Consider the following 23,241-nt stretch of genomic DNA (forward strand, 5'->3'; position numbering starts at 1 on the left):
CACACACAGAAACACGCATGTATGTCATTCACTGCGTTCTTTTATTCCAAGTTCATACTATGGTTAAGATAACATAAAACAAAAACAAAAAACCTGTGTAGACAAAATATGTAAGCACATTAATAAATACATTTGACTCGGTGAAGTGTCAATATTATACGATTAGTTATTGCAATAAATTTCAATAGACTGTCTACCTCAGGGTCTACATGTACATTTTGATATCAGGGAGATATAAATACATATTTGTCAGAAAAACAGAAAGTTTATGCTGCTGGCAAACATGATAAATAAAAATATAAGAAATATAACGACAATAAATCTCAGAAATACAATATATAGAAATATACAAAATAGCTCACCCTGACTAGAACAACTCTAAATTGAGTGAAATACAATACTCCTCAGCTTCAGGTCGCCATTCACACAGCTAGAGCGCTATATGTCAAATACATGCAATTACACACATTTTATTAGATTATCAAGAACAAGTCATTGTCAATGACACGTCCCTGTTCTGTTCATATTTGAGTGACATATACATTCAAAGCAGACCATGACCGAAATGCACCTGCATATGTACAACACATTGTACTAAATCTGAACAAAATCCATCCATGCATGACTGAGATCCGGTTCCGGAATTGTGAAAATACGTGATTTTGGTGCATTTTCGGCCTTAAAATGGCCATCATTCAGCTACTGTTAAGCAGATCATGAAACAAATGCACATATCTATTTGTGACATGATGTACCTTGTGTGTGTGAAGTTTGAACTCAATCAATCCAAGCATGTCTCAGATAAATGGCCGCCAGTCGGCCATTTCAAACCCGATCCCCCAAAAAAAAGACGTGCATCAAGGTTCTATTATGTTTAATGTATGTACCAAATTTGAACAAAATCCGTCCATGCATAACTGAGATCCGGGTCCGGAATGGTGAAAATGTGCGATTTTGATGCATTTTCGGCCTTAAAATGGCCGCTATTCGGCTATCGTTAATCGGATCATGAAAAAAATGCATGTGCATATGTCCCATATAATGTGTGATGTATGAGTGATGTTTGAACTTAATCGGTCTATGCATATTCGAGATACAGGTGATCATGGACGCACGCACGCACACAGGGCAAAACATAAGTCCCCGTTTTCGGACTACGTCCGAACGGGGACTAAAAATGTGCTTGACTGACAATAAACTCATAAAAATGGGCATAGAATATATATCAAGAACTTTAGCAATGATATCCGAAGGGGATGTGACATTTAATATAAAGTAGAAGTACAATTCAGAAATGTCATAGACGATGTGTATTGTCATATGCATAAAGTTCAACACAAAATATAAAAATTTCGAAAATATTTTAAATAACAACTTCAGTAACCTCAATTACAAAGATTAAACTTACCAGAAAAACATCAAATGGGTTTCAAGCTTCGAGTGACTGATAAAGATTACAAACTGGATGAAATTGCAGACAGCAAAAGAAATGTGTTTGTAAACAGAAGTTTACAAGATGGAGTCAAAAGAAGAGTTTTCTTAAAATTACAAAATACATTGAAATAATACATTACATATCCTCTACAGAAATTAATAATAAAAATAAAGAATTTACAATGCATCTCAAAGGTAGAAATATGAATATTTGAAGAAAATATAAATAAGACTCAAGGGTGAACAGCGCCCTCACACACTCAACAAGGGTAAACAGCACTCTCACAATTCCATCACAACTCATTGTTGGGGGGGGGGTGTTAACTGAGACTGGTCCAATGATTTTTACATTTCAATCAAATGCAGCAAACTGGAAAAAATATATTATTATTTAAAAAGTACGAAGTTTCTTTGTAAATCAAAACATATATGAACCATCAAACGTGAAATCTTTACCCACTTGGTGATTATTATGTGTCAGTGTTCAAGCAGACTGAAATCAGTCGTTACGCCCTCCAGTGTCTTGATTTATTCTGCAGGTATCGGTAAAATGTAGATAGGGCTTTGGCGAAATTTGAAGAAGCAACTAATATTCTTCAACCTGGTATTTTTTTTATATTTTATTTTTCATTCTTTTCGTCTGTTTTTTCGAGTTTAAAAAATGTGAGCTGGCTGGAGCCTTCATCCCTTGTCTATTTCGTACACTAGATAACAGCCGATACCCCCCCCCCCCCCGCTCATAGGGAGTGCATACAGTTGATCTTAGTTCCTGGGCTCCCTGTGGATGAATATGAATTGAATGTCCATCTTTTGGAAAATTAGCTAAACAGTTCACCACCACGATTATGGTGAATTGGCGACCTTGTTATCAACGAAGGCGACCGGACGTCTCCGGCCATGAGCTAGCTGGTTCGAATTTATCCACTTTTACAGTGATGAATATCTCGTTCGAGTTGAGTTACTAGTAATTACAAGCCTGATTTACCTGACCTGTTTTTCGTCAATGTATTAAATATAAGTGCGTTGGGAAATAGCATAATTATATTGCGCGAGTGAAAGAGGCTGGTGAGACTGTGTCACAACGCGTTCTATTTATTTCCTACGCACGTGGTCGGCGCCTCTGATTGCGTTTATTTTGTATTTTTGTTTTCAAAATGTATCATTGGCTGCGTTTTTTTTTTTTTTTTTTTTTTGTTATGTCTCGCAACTGAACGTCTAAGCTGACTTTGTTTTGGCTGTATATTGCTTTCATTATTATTACATGTCATTTCGCTATACAAATGTTGTTAATTCGTTTACCTTTCGCATTAAGGATTCCTCTGAGTAATTCTCGACCAATTAGAATCAATTAATTTCTTAATAATCTTAGCCCGGTTACCTATGATCTGACCGAGATACAATATGGCGTTAAACAATTTACTCATCGAAAAAAAATTATTCCAATCCGATTGAGGAGATACCAAAACAGTGCTGTTCAGGATGCACTCGGCCACGTCCTTGCTTGAAGGAACGGCAAATATATGGCACTTTGCCTGACCCTCACGAATTAGTTGCAACCTAAAGCTTCGTGTGTGCATTTACCGATTTTAGCCCGGATTGTACGCTACCGTAAATTTGTCTCCGTCTATTGCAATAATGAGCTGCAGCTGTACTATAAAACCCGCCGCTATCTCGGTTGTTACAGTATTCATCTCTGATTCTTTTTTCGCGCGCGCCGTTGAACTAACACAGCGTCAATACCGGTTTTGATGTGTAACTCACGCACCAGGCAAATAGCGCCCTCATAACGACTACCAACGGTGTAGTTTGTAATGAAGGAAATCGTCTAAATTAATACGCTCTCTATATCTACTGCGAAATGTTTCAAAATCGATAGATGTATGTAATTTTGGCCTAAGTGGTTGACAAGAAAGTCAATCACATGTCAATACCGGTTTTGATGTGTAACTCACGCACCAGGAAAATAGCGCCCTCATGACGATTACCAACGGTATAGTTTGTAAGGAAGTTTGTATATTTACTGCGAAATGTTTCAAAATCGATAGATGTATGTAATTTTTCACCTGTCGGTAAAGATTAGCGTGCGAAAGGGAATAATGTCAAATCTCTCCATAGTCCCTCGATATGATTGAAAGATTGTGATTAAACCATTGACATAGACAGCATATGGTGAAACACGCACGTTGTTTCGATTTATCACTTTCACAGAGGCCACCATATTTTACACCAGTTTTCAGTTAGACTGTAATTCATTGGGTGTCGATTACTCTTCCGTTCAGACTCAGATGCAGTTGGAGTTGGGGACAGTTAAACGTTGTCTTCTGTACCCTATATTGTTTAATGTATTCAGTTTGTCTCAAGGGCGGATTGTTTTATGGGGAAGAAATTCGGACGCTGCAATGCACCGGTCTTCATCGAAAGTGTTCGCAATTATGTCCCCCTTTTCCTAAACATTTTTTTGATGGTTTTATTTGCCAAAACATTATTTCTGGAACAATTTGACGACTCCGTTTTACGTGGAAAAGAAAAAGAAGCCACGCCGTGGAAACCAGTATGGAATCTACGGGGAACTGAATTTACAATTTTATTTTTGACTAATGTGTTTAATGTTACTCTTGAAAGTTGGACAACTTTGTGTTGAGAAAATAAATGGAATGGAATGTGGGCGTTCCCGTGATGTAAACTATGCCACCAATAAAACGAGTCGGACAAGACATAATCAAGATAAAATGTGGTTTTATTACAATGTCTACTCGTACAAGTCGCCTCACATCTTAATCACGTATTTTCACACATCTGCAGCGGCCTCATGGAATGTTCAAACATCCCATGCTGGCTGGAACTCTACAGTTATCTTGAAAGGGCATGTAATGCTCATTTCGTAACACAATGACACCCAAGATAGATTATTTTCCTCAGGATTACCATAGCAACAACGTAAAGATAGAGGCACTGTAGCTTGTGCTATAAAACGTCCACTCAGCTAATCATGGTTACCATGGTAATTTCCACTCATGCGCATCATTTGGACGTTTTTGTTATTCACGTTTAGTATACAACAAGGTGACACTACAATTTTTTTAAGGAGATTGTTCCTCCACAATTCAATCGTTTCTTTTCTTGGATGATAAGGTACAAAATTGTTGTTGAGGCGACACGTGACTTCCGAATGTTCAAACTGAATCGCGATGGCAGGCATACAACCCTAGCCTCAACAACAACTTCGTGCCTACAACGCGCTTCAAGGTCACGTGACGGGTGGATTTCGTTTGTCATCGTTTATCTTCAGACAGCCGGCATGCCATCTTCATGTTGTCATGACGACATTGGTGTCAGATACTGGGTAAGTTGATAGTGACTCAGCACGAGGGTGGATGGAATTTATTTTTGTGTTTCTTTCCCTGTATTTCTTATGCCATGATTACCATAAACATCGAAGAGGCGATGAAAGCTAGACTGGCAGTTACGCGGCCTCCAGCATTGCTGTCGGGCTCGGGTGCTTCAGTTGCCTACGAATAGAAGAGAAGTAAACCCGATTAGCTACTAGTCCAAATAGGAAACAGAGTTGAAAATTATTCCGAATAGAAGGAGAGACCGCCATGGGCATTTAGCCAGCAAATGTTAAAACACTTGGGAGACGAAAATTCCATACAAATATTTAGAAATTCTTGTCAGCGCCCTATTTATGTCTACGTGGCGATAGAAAGATGGGGAGCTAATCGCCAATTACGCGGCCATGATAGTATCGACGACACTTCGTACATTTCATATGAATATTTGAATCGACTTCCGATCAAAATACAAACGTGTTGAAATTCCAAATTCGTCGCTATTCATTCACAATGATAAGACATAGCTTCTACACAATTCCATGAAATATGATAAAAGGATGACACTTGTTTATACTTATTTCATCCATCTACAAAAAAACGTTGATAATGATGCTCACACTGTCAAACCACCCTAGGCGTGTTCACTAAATATATGGTCAACGATTCTCACTCTTTCAAACTATCAATAATCAATAGTTGCACATTAGAAAATGACAAAACTTACTGGTGGTTCGGGAGCGGCGGATTTGGCGGATGGTTCGGGTTCAGGTGCTGATGTTCCAGCGGCTGGGGCATCAGTTCCTGCTGCAGGAGCTGGAGCATCGGTTCCTGCTGCTGGGGCGACTGTTGGCTCTGCCGCGGGTGCTTCTGTTACACAGAAAGCGATAGCTATCAAGGAAAGGAAGACAAACGCTAAAACTGCTGTTCTGGCCATGGTGACTACAATCAGATGTTTCTACGTTCCCAAATAGTTTGCAAGTAGAGAAGGGGCTGTCTCGCTGACGCTTTTATAGGTCGACAACACCCTGAGTGAGCGTGATAGTTTCCGATTACATTCTTGACATTGGTAGGGATTGACAAATGCCTAACAGTGTGGCATTTAATTGCTGATTTCTCTATCTACTTTTATAAAATAATGTTTCTGCCGAGAACAAATATGAAAGTTGAATTCAATTTTAAGTATTATTTAAAAGAGTCCTTTTTATCATCATAATGTTTCTGATCTCCATCGCATCAAACGCTTCGTCCCTTAACATATGAGGCGCTTGGTTCACGCCCATTTACATGTTTTTTCCCTTATTTGTCAGTTAAAATTGACGAATACGAAGTGTGTAAGGGGGGTAAGTATATGTTGCCTTGTTGGGGGGTCCTTAGACTGACAATTCTCCGTATTCATCTTTTGATTAATTCGTGTTGTAGACTTAGCTAATACAGTACATGTCTTAGCGATGTCTTCATTGGCACCTCGTTACGATACTCGTCGACACCCCCCCCCACCACCACCACCACCACCACCACCACCAACCACCCCAGACAAGTGAAGAAATCGTAATCATTTGGACCGCCGGGCATGTGTATATATAATTATGTGTATTTCGTTTCCACTCCCTGGCACAAGTGACATCAACACGTCGACTCGAGTTTCAGGTTTCACCTAAATACCGGATTGAAAGTTCGAAAGTTGTACGTGCAGCTTGTCAGGGTCGGGTCGTCCATGGTTTATATATGTGCAATGGTTTGTATGGCTATTGACACTCTCACCTTTGATTATGATTTACTTTTTAATAATAAATTCAGCTTCATCACTAGTTCCAGCAAATGTACATTGCATTGGAGTGTGGGAAAATGTTCGGTTCGATTCATAAAATTACGTTAGCGACTTACAATTGCATTGACATTATTTTAAAGGCAAATGTCTCTGTTTTAAATTCTGAAATCTTATTTGAACTTTATTTAACCTTAAAATTGTATAGGCCTAATATTACCATACTTTTGTCTTCTTGGCAAAAAATCACAAAATAACGTTCTATATAAGAGATAAAATATATCAATTTAAGATAGCTGTCACGTGTCATTTTAACGAATTTGGCGCATGGTAAATCATTCAGTGACCCTACTTTTAATGGATCAACAATTTATATTTTTCCAATTATCTACATCTTAAACTCAAGATGTTAAAATCATCTAATAAACCCCTTCAGCCGAAAACAACGTGTTTTATATAAATAGTACGCTTATCCCCGCCAACAAATCGCTTAGACTTCTAAAACCAGACACGCCAGATCAGTTTCTTGATCGTATCAAGCTGTGAGATAAACATGGTAAATTATTATTGTATTTTAACACGCCGCTGGAATTCTAGGGTGTGATCGAGGTCATCTTCCCAGTCGTGTGCATATGTAGCACAGGAATCTTGGATGCTAACTAACAATTCGCTACTTAGGGACTGATCGTCAGAAAATTCAGTAGGGAAACTGGTATAATGTCCCCCCACGTGATAGAGCGACTGTGGTTTTGATGATATTTCAACACACTTTTCGGCTTTTTCTTATCAAAATGTATTTGTTTTTTGTACGATTTGCTTGTCATTTTCATCTCTCCAGACAGTTTCAATCAAAGTGTATAATGATCAATCCTTTTCGCGAGATGTTTCTAGAAACGAACAATAAATCTGTCATACTATGCTTTTTGAAAAACATTTCAATCATAGGTCCACGCACAATGTTTTCCACATGGGGGCTGAATAGGGGAATTCGACGTTTATTTTCTTGGCATTCTCAAATCCCCCACTCAAAAAAAACAATGACAATATTGCAATCCCCCAAGGATGGGCATAAACTGGCGCTGTTGCAACAATCCCTGACCTCAAACATGTGTGTATACGGGCACATACACGCTGTCCAAATCCCCACTATGGGACTCAATTTCCCATATTACCCACACTGCCCCAGTGAAAAAAGATTGTTAGGCGCATTCAAAGACTATGATTGATGTTGAAGTATCAACTCTCATGTTGATAAGCTATATGATCCAACGTACAGAATAGAAAGCTCTGGAGGGAAATTATCCCTCTAATATAAATACGTTGAACTCTGTCATGACAACCTACTGATCATCATCCAATGTTGCCGCGTCTTCAGTCAATTAAACCGAGTCGTGTGTCCAATCTCGTTGATAAAATAAAACAGTGGACAACATCGTCTGAGTGCCCGAATACAGTGGCACATAACTGCAGTTATTAATATTCATACTGCTGTGCTATTTCTAGTCAGTTTTGTGTAAAATAAATAAATAAATACTGTAAAGGGTTAATTATTCACTGGGTTTTAATTTAGCTTATTTCGCTGACTAAAAAATGTGCTAAATTAAAACCTAGTGAATATATAACATTTAGCATAGAACACATTATCTAAATGATAAAACCGTGGATTTAAAACCCACTGAATATGCCTGAAATGGTAAATCAGCAAGATTTAAACCCAGTGAAAATTAGTCATTTTACAGTATAAAGTGCATTGAAGTCAACTACACTGGTATCATATCACTAACGCACAATGACCTACAAACTGCATGGAATACATCTTGTTAATTCAAAGCCGGTTTGAGTTTTATTAAACCCTATTAAAGTTGAAGCTTATATATTTTGGTATCACAGCTTAGAATACGGGTGCTCAAAGTGTGCTTGTGAAAGGGACAGAATTTGAACAGCTAAGAGATGACATACACGGCCAACTCGCGTGCGGTACATATAAAATATAGGTTCTTCGCGTAATTAGGTGTTCGTACGCAAGGGATTTTTCCACACAAAAACGACGAATTAGGCCGAATTTTGTTATAACCCCAACGGACCGTATTTTTGTGAAAGATTGGTATTTTTGTCCTGATTTGTAGGAATCTGAAAAACACTTTCACAACTTGTCTCTTATTTAGTTTTATGCGTCATTCAAGATGGCGGCCCCCATATAGTAAATATCGTATTTATTTTATTATCACGTGTGCGCCAGCTGACTGTGAAAAGAACATACAGAATTGGCAACTGTTATTTAATGGAGGAAAGCGCCAACAGTGACTAAACTGGAAGAATATTTCTTTTTTATCGTCAACTTTTATGAAAACAAAAGCAATGCAATTTCTGTCGTTATAATTCTTCGTGAAATATATGCATTAAGAATTCGGAAGATTGATAACATTACACTAGCTTTCGAGCATGAATCTAAATTATATTACAATAAATGCGTACGTTATCCACGTGACCCCTTGTCCCGAACTTGTGTCACGTGTCTTTGTTGGGTTGTTCGTCATAGTATATGAATCTACACATCTCACCGAAAGCACTGGTCATTGTCTTTATCGTCTGCGGCGAGATGACGACATTCTTATCACGTCGTTCAAAGTTTCTAATCCATATATGGACAGTAAAATTATCAACCCACCACCGGAAATTCCCATAAAACATCGCTCTCCATCTACTTCCGGGAGGATAAATCAGACTCTGCTCTTCAACGTGGATAAGTCGGGGGTATTTTGCCGCCAAATAATTAGGATATCTTAAAGAATTGCAATTCCAACACGAGCGATCGTATCGCCTGTAACCATCGTAATAAAGCCGAAGAAACTGGGAATCTTTATTTGCAAAGATGATTCCCTTAGCGATAAAACCGGGGATTTCCCGTCCCATGACGCACTCGTAATGACGTAAATAATCCAATGGCTGTACTACAAATATATCTGGGTCCATGTACACACCGCCATGTTCCATGAGAATTTCGAGACTCGCAATATCTGCCTGGTGCCATCTCGCATTCAAAGTTAAGTTAAAGATGGTTAATGGTGGGTCACGGTGAATTATTTCTAGTTCGGGTACCTTTTGTTTCAGTTCGTCCCAGTATGCTCCCTCAGGTTCAGAGTCAGTGTGAAATAAAATGCGATCAGCTTTCATGATTTTGTGCGCGCTAAGTATGCTTAGGAGATGGTAGAATCGAAACGTATGGTTGCTGAACCAAATAAAATGAGCAACGTTTGGTACGACGGTGTCTTTGAAGAAGGGTGCTTCTCCTTGGCCATAATATGCAACGTCTTCTATCTTAGCTTTATTGGTATATGTACTGTTACTTGGCACGGCATCTCGTGATATATTTGAAGCTACAGTGGTGTTTAAAATTAACGACGATGCAGTGGTATTTTTCGCGATGTAAAATTTGTCTTCACTGCCTAAGGTGTTGTTTCTATTAGCAGGTAAAACACTAGTACGTTTCCATGGCACCACACCAATAATATCGGCCATGTTATAAGACAATATGATACAACATGCAATAGAGAAAAGCATAAACGCCGATAAGATCAAGTAGCGTTTTTTGTTGGTAGATGACGTCACAGCTGAGAAGTTTGGTGATGACATCACTACATCGGCCAATCTGATATTGAGTCTTATTTCATATTTAGAGTCTGCAAGAAAATATAATAAATATAAGTTAGAGTACATTAGGATAAGTTAATTAAAGGGCGGTGGTCGTCACGACGCGCCGTGTTCTACATGGTTGTCTCATGCGACGTATTCGGCGTGATGAATTCGAACACAGACTACCGCCGGTCTATAAAACGAGGACATCAATACAGTTTGCTGCTCATACTTACAATCACGGTGCTTTCAGAGAGATTGACACTGGTGAACCTTGCATTTTAAATACACGTTCCCAGGACGGTATCCATGTCGCAATCATGTGTGATGGAGGGGTGGAAGCCGGGACGGCAGTCGGGAATAAGATGGGAGGAGAAACTGAATTGGTCAGGCGTTTATGATCATGCGGAGTCATATCGAGGACAAGTCGCGCCCTTCGCATTCACAATTTTAGTTAAATATTAACTCCACGCTAGTATACTAGTATATACATAACACTAAAATAATCCCAAGGATATTCACGTGCATTACATGCATCTACAACGAAATCAAGTGATGTATGGAGATGCTATTCATCCCAGGTGATACATTATATGTTCTTATTGGTGTATATTTTAAATGGAGATTATCCCGCATGGTCGATTACAGAATGCCGTGTTAAATTATGAACTGTGTATGAAACCAAATAAAGACTACATTAAGGGTGTATATAATGCATATAGTATAGTGACGTCATATACACATATGAACCCAATAATTTAGAATATTACTCACCTTAAAAATACTGCGTGTATTACTGTTAATAACAAAGCTGGGGCTGTTCAATGGACTTTGAACTGCCGGACTAATGTCTGCGCATGCGTCACAGTGAGACAGTTTCTGGTATTAGCCGGTTCACAAACTTCAACGTGATTACAGTGGAGATCTAAACATGTTTACCGAACTATTAAAGTCGTTCTTATGAAACTTATGAAAGAATATGCAGTTTCATTTGAACTTATATTATACAACTATACTTTAAACAAACTTGCTCGATTCATGGAGCTCTTTTTTTAGCTCCATGCTTGTTTTCACCAAAATTGTCATTTTCCGTGTAACACAATAAATAGGGTCTGATTTGTGGCTGTTTAAAAATCACTCAAAACAACGCAAATTAGTCTGTCTATCACGGTTTATACACGCATGGAGGTGGTATATTAGGAGATGATGTTGTCACCATCTTCACCAAGTACTGTAAATGCATTAATTACTCCCCGGGTTTTAATTTAGCTATTAATCCTGTACATTAAATACACGTGTACATGTAAAATAACAATAGAACTCATCGGCAAAGCAGTGACTGAAACCAAGTGAATATGATCAGAATATTAAAATAGTAAAAATAAATGGTTTTACTGCATCCCAGTCTGGCGGTGATGATAAAATGACCGTCATGAAAGTTGCACACTGAGAAAACGAGTCGTTCAATATTATAATAGTTCTCAACACGTCCGACTGTTGACAATCGTTTCGGTTCCCCGTTAGATTGTTTGTTACAGTGCAATTATTTGCTCCAATGCTTTTAAATGGAGTCACGACGAGTCGCATCTAAAAATTCCAATTCCAGGCAAAACCTAAAACACTTTCCGCAATTCATGCAACATTTGACGTAATAGACCTAAAATGCCAATGAATAATGTATTCTTATAATACCAAAATTCGTGACTTGTAACTTGTGAGTGAAAGTGATCAACACTAATTTTCGACATAATTACGTGAATAACTCTATGAATAATATTCGAATGAGTCAGTAGTACATCGATCAACAGCTTGCCAAAATAAACTATTATCAGATCTCCGAATTGCAGTCATACACATTAGTTTCACCAATAGTTGATTTTACGTTTGCTGTAAGATCACGCGTATTCCGAGTGGCTCGATTACAGCGCGTCTGTTTAATTCGTCAGTAACCACATACAATGCTATTATATAGCAACGGTTTCCATAGACCACTGTGACAGTGAACATACATTTCCTCGTTGAAAAAAACACTACAATATTTTTTCTAATACTTCAAGATACCACAAAGTAACATGTAAGACATTCTGTTTTTTACCATATGTCACTAATTTTGAGATATATCCGTTCCATGGGATACAATTTTCTTCATCCTCGTGGCCTGAAATATATACATAATGAGGATGTTTAAACTTCCGTGTAGCGTTCTCTACTCGCTTACTGTGGCCCGGTAAGAAGTTAAACAGTGTAATTTTAATCACATTTGTCACTGCCAAAAAAATGCCGTAAATAGGGGTTGATATGGGGATTTATAATAAGGAAATGCAGTCCAATCAATATAACTTTTACATAAAAAACACAGAGAAAGCATGTTTAATCTGTAATATTTATTTCTCATATTGTACGTTTCATAATAGTCACACTAATGGTACATATTTTGTATTCCTGCAATAATGGCCACATGTACTCAACGTAACAAATTTGTACTGATAACACAGAATTCTGCTGAACAATTACAATCATAGCCGACATTGTTAGCATACATGACGTCATCGGTATAAAATTTGGTAAAATCTATCAATCGAAGTAATTCTTTCCTCTGTATGTACAAATTCCTGATCTCGGTGAATTGAGAAACGGTTTCAAAACTCTTCCACGATGACCCTGAGATATTGAACAAGCTTTTGAACAAAAAAACTTCATCCCGCAGTCGTCGTCATCTTCTTCACGGACATTATCATCATTATCGTCATCACTTTCGTCGCTGTCGTAAGGACCATCATCCATGAAAAACATCGTTGATTTCCGATAACAATGTGCACATGGCATGACAAGCATCTCATTTCTTATCAAGGGACGAATGATTTTGACATTGGCCTTCTCTTGTTGTAGAGGGCGTTTTAGACGTCGTTCACCTAAAATTGGAAGAGAATACGAAAAGCGGGTTACATCGACTACAAATACTTAGTAAATGTAAATCTGTGCATTCATTGTAAAGCTGGTTTAATAACTCACCTATATAATCTACAAATATCGATGTAGTGTAGTTGCCGCCATAGTCATACGTCATTCGTACGCCATCTTGAAGATACTGACGTAATGGAGTATCTATTGGACCTATGTCGTCACCGACCATAAGTCCATATGCTGTCGTCAGTGTCATTACAGGGTCAGGGTCGTCATCGGTGTCCTGAAAACAATATCAATATCAAATTAACATTAGTAATCAAAACATGAGGTAACGATTTAACCATGTGACAAAAATTGATTGTGTAATTGGTCATGGACACTGTTATCTCGCGCACTCCAGCAGGTATCACCAGAGCGCGTAGTCTGGTTCCCTGTCCAAGTTTTCACCGCCCTCAGCGTTGAAATAGGGCAGGGAACCAGACTACAGAGCGCGCATCGAACGTTGTGCGTGTATACTGTACCCGCATTCTTCACAGAATTTTGCTACAAATACACAGTATCATTCAAGCATGCTTGAATAAAGCTCATTGTTATAGCTTTAAAGTGGTTCGGAACGTAGCTGTGAATTATTTCACATTATTGTTGAGTCAATATGGCGCCACTGGCAAAAAATGTATTCACAATACACAGCGTACACCCCAGCTCACCGTTGCGTGTGATCGTGATAGTATTTCTTGTGACGTCATATTACTAATAATGTTTAGATTCATACATACCTTTAAGTTCGTAAATGCATCAGCAGCATATACGTCAAAAGAGCGTGCATGACCAAAACAACATTGCATCCAGGTAAATCGAAGTAATAAATCAATGTCTTCAAACGATGCATCTAATGGAACGGCCAGATACAATTCAAACTTCTCTGTAACAAACAATACAAATGTATTGTTATTTTATATTTGTTGAGACGGATAAGTGAATGCGAAGTTGAAGACATGTTATAAGAAAACAATGGTGAAATGGTGCTTAGTCGGAACTGACGTACGCCGGCGCCTTTAACCGTAGTCCCCAACTTAACAATAGGGCGGTATGACATTTTTTAAGTCGATAAAAATGTCGACCTTTCTTCCATTTTTACTGAAAGCTTATTTTTTCCGCATTTCGATCTTTACATAATTGTTTATTTTATACAATTTTAGAAGACGTATTTGCATACACAATACAATAGAATATAATCAGCTTCTGTTTATGTATATCGATAATCTCCGCACATTCATATAGTAATTACAGTCACCAGTGCCACACACTTACCAGCCCAATAGACACTTCGAGCATTTAATAAATAAACATCAGATGGACCATCATTGTTAAACCAACATTCGTCAAGATGAGATAACTTATCACTGTTAGGTACGCTCTGACGACAGCCACTACATTTCATCGATAGCGGAACCTTCCATGGATTACCCGCTGGCTTTACTGCAATAGATGTACCTGCATTACCTGCAATAGTGCATTGGGGTGAAATATGGTTAAATACGTTAGCAGTGAATCCCCGTAAGAACGATGTTTCTCCTACGCTACATGTACACAACATTAAATACGTTCACGTCACACATACAATGTATATCCTATATAAATCTATGAACAAATGTGGAGGAATCAATGACTATGTGAACAAAATAGCGAAACACTATTATTTGACTCAAATATATGAACAACACACCTGTGAGCTCGGATGTCAGCATTTCTTCGGTAGCTATTGTTTCCTTTTGTATTTTAATCATTCTTTTCTCTGCAAAAACATGTAGATTTTTGATTATATAGTAATCGTTAACGATGTGCTTAAACTAAATGGACAAGGTCTTTCTACCGGAGTATCATCGTCAATTTTGCTGGAGTGATCATATGACAACAAAAGTCTGTGACACAGTTCAGTTCATAATGTGTATTTATAGTAAAACAATTACTACGCTATAAGAAAAAGAATGTCAAGTTCATAGAATGAGTGCATCAGCTGGAGCGTCTTAAAAACATGGTCTATGATTTTACTGCATACTTACCGGTACAGTCCTCACAGATTTCTCAAGAGAATACCTTCAAAGTAAATTTGTAGAATACGAGCACTGATAATTAAACCCTTATTAATACTTTAGTGCGCAGCGTGGTTCTCTTTATATACACTTACTGACTGGCGTGTGATGGCGCTCTAAGCTTGCAATGTGAACCAATCAGAAACGGTTCTTCCCGAGTGTGGACAACCAATCACTGACGAGAAGTCACCGGAAACTCGTTAGACATCAAGGTGAACACCTTCTTTATTGCCCATACTGTGGTTTTCCCTGTGTCTACAGCGAAGGAATGAATACAGTTAATACAAACTATTAGTACACTTTATGATTCTTATTCTTTAATACATGGACAATAATTGTGTCTTGTTTTTCCCAAACATGGGTGTGCTAGAAAAGGTACTCGGCGTAACATTTGGATTCAGTGGATTATATCTGGGACTTAAACAACGGTTTTAATTGTTTACCATTTAAAATGTGAAAACCCAGGATCCGGCACAAAGAAATCGTTCATCGCCTAATAATTTGCGATATTGTATTTGCACCAGCGATACATTACTGAAATACGTCGTGTGATGGCGCTTTATTCCGGCATTTGCTCGACATGCAATGCGGGATGACGTGCTTGGCAATATGAGTACAAAAGGACGGGCACGTAAAAAAAGGATGAGAACATAAGCGTGTACTCTGTAGAGTCTATGGTCAAAAGTTATTCAGTTCAGCACAAATTCAAAACCAAATACGATGGTCGTGTTCACACGGCAGTAAATCAATTGTTGTCGCATGGTGGCGCTCACCAAAATTTTGCCAGTGAAAACGATAAAGAGGTATTTGCATGTGAGTTGATGGATACACTTCCCGAATAATATTCCTCACACACTCCCTCTTTGAAGGAGGAACTGTATGATATATTTATTGAAACTTTAGAGGATACGAAAAAAATACACACCGGGAACACATTCGTTTATGGGGGGGGGGGGGGTTGTAAAACAAAAACCGTCCGTAAAGTACAGTGGTCGGAAATAATGGTGTCAATTACTTCATTTTAACCGACAGACGTTAAACGTGCGCGTCTCTCCCTTCTTTGTCTTCACAAACACGTCACACACTCTTTCTCTCACGGTGTGCTTGGTCTGATGAATATCCCGGAAACATACCGTATGACTGTCAATCAGTGCATCCATGGATACATCGACAGACGTATGAGTTCCTCTTTCGGTGATCGCCATCTTGTGACAGCCATTGAATTAGTGCATGTTATATTGTACCACAGTCAGAGGGACTGTGATTGTACACAGTACAGAACCATTGTATTTCACTGGAATGTACTTTGAACTGAGTAACTTTTGTCCTGTGTTCTCATCTTTGTTTTTACACACGCGGAAATTATTATAAACAGGTACATTTTAGCATATATTTTACAGAAGAGGTATGGTTTCACAAACCTATGGCAACATCACACTACATCGTTTCAAATCTTCGGGATCCTCATTCTCAATTTGTTTCTTAACAATGGCTGGACTGATTGATTTGATATTCCTTTCTTATTTGCATCTAAAAGAGCGGAACTATATCAGCCGACAGATTGCTTGTTTAGGAGCTTTTACACTATTCTTGTTATTATATTATTCTATAATTGAGGAACACATGTTGCTGTACTATTATTTTTATTAACTTTATATATAATTCATGATATATTTATTGTTCTATGAGATTTATTGAGATTAATACTGCACATAAAGTATTACTTGAAGAACATTAATTCTTAATTAATGTTTTTGTGATTAGGGTGACTTCATTGTTCTTGACAAATGTTGGTAAGGATTGTTTCCACTTTAGACAGTATTTTTCGCGCAAAATGTTTTGATATGTTATTGCACGTGTGTTGGTTGATCGAGAGATGTATTGATTTACAACTATAATGTATGTTTCCGGGATAAGAGGACAAAAGTAAACCCCCTTCAGACCTAGTATTCGAATACATGGCGTAGACCCATTCACTTTACACTCCCATTCATTCTACCATCATCGCGTTGTTACACACCTGATAAGATTTCTTGATTAATTATTCTCACACATTTCCTCTATTAAAGAGGGATTGCATAGTGTATATGGGCCTGAGATTAACCACATTTGTTTATAGAGGGCGTACGGAACAAAACAAGTTCATCAGATACATTGTTATTCGTAGATTACTAGTCGAGGTACTAGTCTCAGGTCGGACTGTTGTCTGACAGACGTTACACTACGTATGCACCTCTTCCCGCCTGTTGTCTTCACAGACACATGTAGTTACACTACTTGGTCGGATGCATATCCCGGAAACATCCAGTATGACTGTTAATCACTGCGCCTAATGGTCTATCAATTCACCACTTTTGGTGAGCGCCACCGTGCGACAGCGATTGATGTATGGCATGTTACATTCGATAGGATCATCGTATTTGGTTGGAATGACGTTGAACGAAATAACTAATGTTCTCAACCTTGTTTCTACACGCACGAAAAATATATGCTCGTTAATTTTCCGAGGTAATATTAAACTTTTTGTAACAATACATATTTGTTTTAATAAATGCGCCGATCTTATCAGTTTACTCGTATCCATGTTTTGGGGCTCGAGGGTAACATTTTAAAGTTTGGATGATTGAGATATACACAGACATTTACCCTAACTCAAGTTTTGACTCGATATTTTGTTTATTTAGAGGAAATGTTGTAATTATTGAAATAATAATTAATTATATGCATTGAAAATATTATGTTATCACAATTTTGGACATCAAAACCCGCCTACCAACACCGGTTAATTTCTCTGTCAGACTGTAGTTAAAGGAACCGCTTAACGTGGTTGTTAATAACGTGTTAATCTTTACTCACAGCTTTACTCCGCCAAAAGAGCAGTATGTTTCAAATACTGGTGTCTCGAATCGCACCTATAAACGTGTGAATTGAAAAAGCACGTTTTACCAACCTCAACGTCAACAAACTGTTAAACCTACACCAGTTCCTTTATTCCCGGTCTGGAAACGAAATGCTATCTATTGTGCCAAAGCTCGTCGTGAGCATGGAGGTCTCTTTTCTACCTCCATGTCGTGAGTGAATAAACTGGTGAAAGTATTCCAGAAATTATACCATCTGTGACGTGACCCAAAACAGGTGTGTATATAATTAATAAAAAAAAAACAAGCAAAACAAAATCATTGACAATCAATAATCCCATCATTAAGACATCGCCTTATTGGTTTTATTGACACATTCAGTGTCTTAAAATACATCGTTTTTATCATCAAAATTATATATTCACAACCAACCGGCCAATTATAACATTTGCCGTTGTTTTATTAGTTTTGCGAACAGGGACAGAAAATTGAGTATGTTCACACGACGATGACCCGAACTTCACAGCGTAAATAGCTCATAATTCCACATGGAGAAACATCACACAGAATAACGAATTGTACTGTCAAAACGTGAAGTTCTGTAATTGAAACTTATTCGTACTTAATGGGTTTCATTCTTGGCAAATCTCGACCAAACCACTGTGACAGTATAGGTCCGCATCATGTTCATGACCCTGTCAGTCGAGATGCCGAATTGTTCGAATTACGGACATCGTGTTACGATTTGGACGTGGTTTTACGTAGTTTCTAAAATATGGGCGTGGCCAACTCAGCATCTACCAATTTGTTGAAAAGCTCAACACAATAATTCGGGCATAATGTGCGCGTTAAAATCAACGCCTTTTTGTATATGTCACGTGACAGTGTAATATTTTTCAGGCATTGCTACCGCCATATTAAATGTGCCGAAAATTTCATGTCGATAATGAGGACCGATATGGATGGTAGAAACCTTCCATGTTTAACCAGACTATAGTATGTTGATACAGCTGCTTTAAAATGGTGCAAGTCATTCATAAATAATCAAAATACGCAAATTCAATCCACTCGACATAACAAATAAAGGAACAGTTTGGTAGTGTTTATTACTCAAAATATACATGCAACCACAGATATGAACAGATGAATGGCAATGATTTGTATAAGCAGGGAGCTGTCTCATTACAGCTCCCTGGTTAAGTAACGAAGCATTGTTGGAATGAGTGAAGTCATCAAACAGAAATTAAATTATTCTTTTATTGTCAAATGGTTTCAAAACTCTTCCACGATGACAGTTGTACGATTGTTTATAGCAATCCTCACACAACATGAAATGTATCTCATTTCCGATTACGGGACGACGAATGTTCTTGACATTGGACTTCTTCTGCTGTACAGAGCGTGGAAGACAATCACCTAAAACGAGAATATGAAGAACGTGTTACACTGACTGCAAAGTGACAACTATTGTACTAGACATTCATAGGTCTCATGTGACGAACACAGCGCGGGTAAAACCATAGTCTATGGGAAAATCTATTGTTTGTTTACACGAAAGTCGAACGCGTTGAACGACGACCATCGCTTTAACTTTAATTCATCGTACAGTTGACTTAATTACTTACTTATATTAATACCTGTAGATACTGATGTGTCACTAATATATTCATACATCATTCGTTCGGCATCTTTAATGTCCTGAAAACACAAAATCAGTAATTTATAGAGCATTTTAAGTCCGTCTGTTTCACCATGAGGAACACTGTAATCAGTCACACACTCACGGCACTGACGGATTCTCATGTTTTATATGATCACGTGATTAATCTCTCCACTCTTCGGTATCAAGGTGCCATCAAAGTGACGTGGCAGTACGCCGCAGTAGTAAATAAAAATTAACGCTGCTCGGACCGAAAAATATGATAACAATAGGCAATTATACTATAACTTATAAGTAACTATTCAAAATAGACGTTTCGAACTTAACTAGCAAATATTAAATATTATATGCTTGGTCTTAGTGCACATCCCGGAAACACACAGTATGACTGTCAATCATTTAATCTAGTGCTTCTTCAATACACGTGTGACACCTCTTTAGTGTTTTCGTTGGCGTGATTCTGGTGAGCGTCAACGTGTGCTTGGTCTTAGTGCACATCCCGGAAACACACAGTATGACTGTCAATCATTAAATCTATTGCTTTTTCAATACACGTGTGACACCTCTTTAGTGTTTTCGTTGGCGTGATTCTGGTGAGCGTCAACGTGTGCTTGGTCTTAGTGCACATCCCGGAAACACACAGTATGACTGTCAATCATTAAATCTATTGCTTTTTCAATACACGTGTGACACCTCTTTAGTGTTTTCGTTGGCGTGATTCTGGTGAGCGTCAACGTGTGCTTGGTCTTAGTGCACATCCCGGAAACACACAGTATGACTGTCAATCATTAAATCTATTGCTTTTTCAATACACGTGTGACACCTCTTTAGTGTTTTCGTTGGCGTGATTCTGGTGAGCGTCAACGTGTGCTTGGTCTTAGTGCACATCCCGGAAACACACAGTATGACTGTCAATCATTAAATCTAGTGCTTCTTCAATACACGTGTGACACCTCTTTAGTGTTTTCGTTGGCGTGATTCTGGTGAGCGTCAACGTGTGCTTGGTCTTAGTGCACATCCCGGAAACACACAGTATGACTGTCAATCATTTAATCTAGTGCTTCTTCAATACACGTGTGACACCTCTTTAGTGTTTTCGTTGGCGTGATTCTGGTGAGCGTCAACGTGTGCTTGGTCTTAGTGCACATCCCGGAAACACACAGTATGACTGTCAATCATTTAATCTAGTGCTTCTTCAATACACGTGTGACACCTCTTTAGTGTTTTCGTTGGCGTGATTCTGGTGAGCGTCAACGTGTGCTTGGTCTTAGTGCACATCCCGGAAACGTACATTATGACTGTCAATCATTAAATCTATTGCTTCTTCAATACACGTGTGACACCTCTTTAGTGTTTTCGTAGGCGTGATTCTGGTGAGCGTCAACGCTTTGTTATTATTGGGAACAGCACAAGATCATCTTTTTTTGCCTGGGGTTTATGTTGGACTAAATAATCTTTGCTGTACGTTGAAGATCTGTTTCGTCAAATAACTATTTTATCGAAATATTTTCTAATAATAATAATTATATTTATTCAGCACCAGCCGAAAAATACTAAGTGTGGTCGAGGTAATAAAAAAATAAATGAATATGTAAATACACACTAAAGCAATTGATAAAGGAGACATTACATGTGAATATGAACGCTATTTTAGAGCGTGGTGTACAAACGTTGCCAACAATTACGTAAAATACACGGACGGGTGAAACACATAAAAATTTAGCTGTGTATGTAATACCCATGAATATATGTTTCGTTTATTTTATTTTTGGAAAGCTGGACAAATTAAACAAAAATGGCACTCGTCTTATATATACCACATAGTATAGACCACAGAAATGCATATCTAGGGACTGTGTAGTGCCTGCCGGTTTTAATTTTTAGCGTAAGCGACATACGCAGTTTGCCTGCCCGAATACCATGTTTTCAATGCATTCAAGATGTGGTTCTAACCAAAGACATTTTCTATTGTCTTTGTTCTAACTTGGAGTTCAATTTAAAAAGTTTGTGTTGCTCGAGTTTTAAAAATGTGATCAACTCTTCTTGGCAATATTGAAAATTGAAATCTACTCAACGCTTTTTAAATACTAGTACGTATATATCGTTACTTCGACATTGGTTGAAACGGACTTCACCGGAACTAAACGAAAATAATGAACTTTTAAAATTGTATGCCCAACACTTTGCAATTGAAATTCATAACAATGGAAAATTATAACGATTCGCATTTATTTTTAGTATACGCATCAAATATAATACCTAAAAAACTAAATTGTTTAAGTTTATCTCTACCAGCTAATTTAATTGGCGGGTATTTTAGTACACATTTACAGAAATCATATAGTGGGCATTAATGCCCCTTGCTACTATGTAAACCTCATATTTCGGACTCATACAGAAGGATTATCACTATTTTACCTTCAAATATTCATACAAAAAAAGATTTACGCACGTGATTCGCTAAATGTTTTTTGTGCTTTTTACCACTCTCATCACTTGTCAAAACACAGTCTGATTTTTAACTCCATTTAGAACAATGCAAATTGATTCAATAGGCGTTCCAGACCGACAACATTACTACTGTAAGAGTTGTCCACATACAAAAGGAAACGCATTTTCATTGCATAAAAGTGTAGCCCCAGAAATAATTCACTCCGTCCAATTGTTCTTGAGTGCCATTTTCAACACTCCGAGACACGGTTACTGGGTGATTTAGTAGACTAGTAGTCTTCTAGTACCCGTGTTTGAAATTAAGAATCATATAGTTTTAACCGTATTTTCTATTAACTGTACATATTTCTCGGTTAGAGGAGTAGAAACAGGGAGGGTTGTTTAAAATAATAAAGGAAGTAAGCTTGATGTCTAATGCGTTTCCGGTGACTTCTTATTAGTGATTGGTTGTTCATATGCGGGTAGGACGTTTTCTGATTGGTTCACTTCGTTGACGCTTCAAATTCAGAGCGCCATCACACACCAGACAGTAAGGTATAAAACGAGACTCCTTTTCCACATTAACGTATAATTGTGGCTGAGTTCTTAGTGCTGTATTCTAAAATTTACTCAGAAAGTATTCTCCTGAATTCTGCGAACAGCAAATCGGTAAGTACATGGTTAGACAAATTTGATAGGCATGCCGTATGTGTGGAATTTGCTGCAATACATGTATAAATGGGATTTTTAGTTAAACGGCATTACCACGGCACTACAAACCACAGTAGTTCCATGGTATGAGAGAAATTCGTGACATTTTTATCTGTTCATTTCTGAAAATTCAGCGCAAATGATCAACGTTTCATTTCATTTTACGCATCCCATCACCTCAATGGTACTGCGTCAGACCATTGTTTTATATTATTCATCTCTATTATAGAAACAAACATGATTAAAGTACAGAAATATACAACAGCTACGGGACACATTATACAAATGCCGGCTCCAGGATTCACAAGTAAGTTATTTTTCTCTTCAAGTCGAGTAGGAGATGCATTTTCTATTCTATACTGTTGTCTTTGGCGTGGTTTTCTTTACTATTATGTTCATTCACTTTTGTTGTTTACAG

General features: G+C 37.9%; 3 protein-coding genes across 3 annotated transcripts; all 3 read right to left on the bottom strand.

Annotated features, from left to right (window-relative positions):
- Positions 1-4,153: 4,153 nt before the first annotated feature.
- Positions 4,154-5,737, bottom strand: LOC100372962 (uncharacterized). The gene is made up of 2 exons (NM_001191053.1): positions 5,491-5,737; positions 4,154-4,943 (listed from the first exon to the last, which is right to left on the bottom strand). The coding sequence occupies exons 1-2, from the start codon at positions 5,698-5,700 to the stop codon at positions 4,845-4,847; spliced, it is 309 nt and encodes a 102-aa protein (NP_001177982.1). The 5' UTR covers positions 5,701-5,737; the 3' UTR covers positions 4,154-4,844.
- A 2,990-nt stretch (positions 5,738-8,727) lies between these two features.
- LOC144348038 (uncharacterized) lies at positions 8,728-10,050 on the bottom strand. The gene has a single exon (XM_078007538.1). The coding sequence runs from the start codon at positions 10,048-10,050 to the stop codon at positions 9,040-9,042; it is 1,011 nt and encodes a 336-aa protein (XP_077863664.1). The 3' UTR covers positions 8,728-9,039.
- Positions 10,051-12,533: 2,483 nt separating this feature from the next.
- LOC102808599 (uncharacterized) lies at positions 12,534-19,825 on the bottom strand. The gene is made up of 6 exons (XM_085501840.1): positions 19,648-19,825; positions 14,798-14,866; positions 14,383-14,574; positions 13,848-13,993; positions 13,177-13,351; positions 12,534-13,076 (listed from the first exon to the last, which is right to left on the bottom strand). Exons 1-6 carry the CDS (start codon positions 19,823-19,825, stop codon positions 12,739-12,741), a joined length of 1,098 nt encoding a protein of 365 aa, XP_085357966.1. The 3' UTR covers positions 12,534-12,738.
- Positions 19,826-23,241: the final 3,416 nt, after the last annotated feature.

Source organism: Saccoglossus kowalevskii, chromosome 7, assembly GCF_978046115.1.
Source record: "Saccoglossus kowalevskii chromosome 7, keSacKowa6.1, whole genome shotgun sequence".
Taxonomy (NCBI): Eukaryota; Metazoa; Hemichordata; class Enteropneusta; family Harrimaniidae; genus Saccoglossus; species Saccoglossus kowalevskii.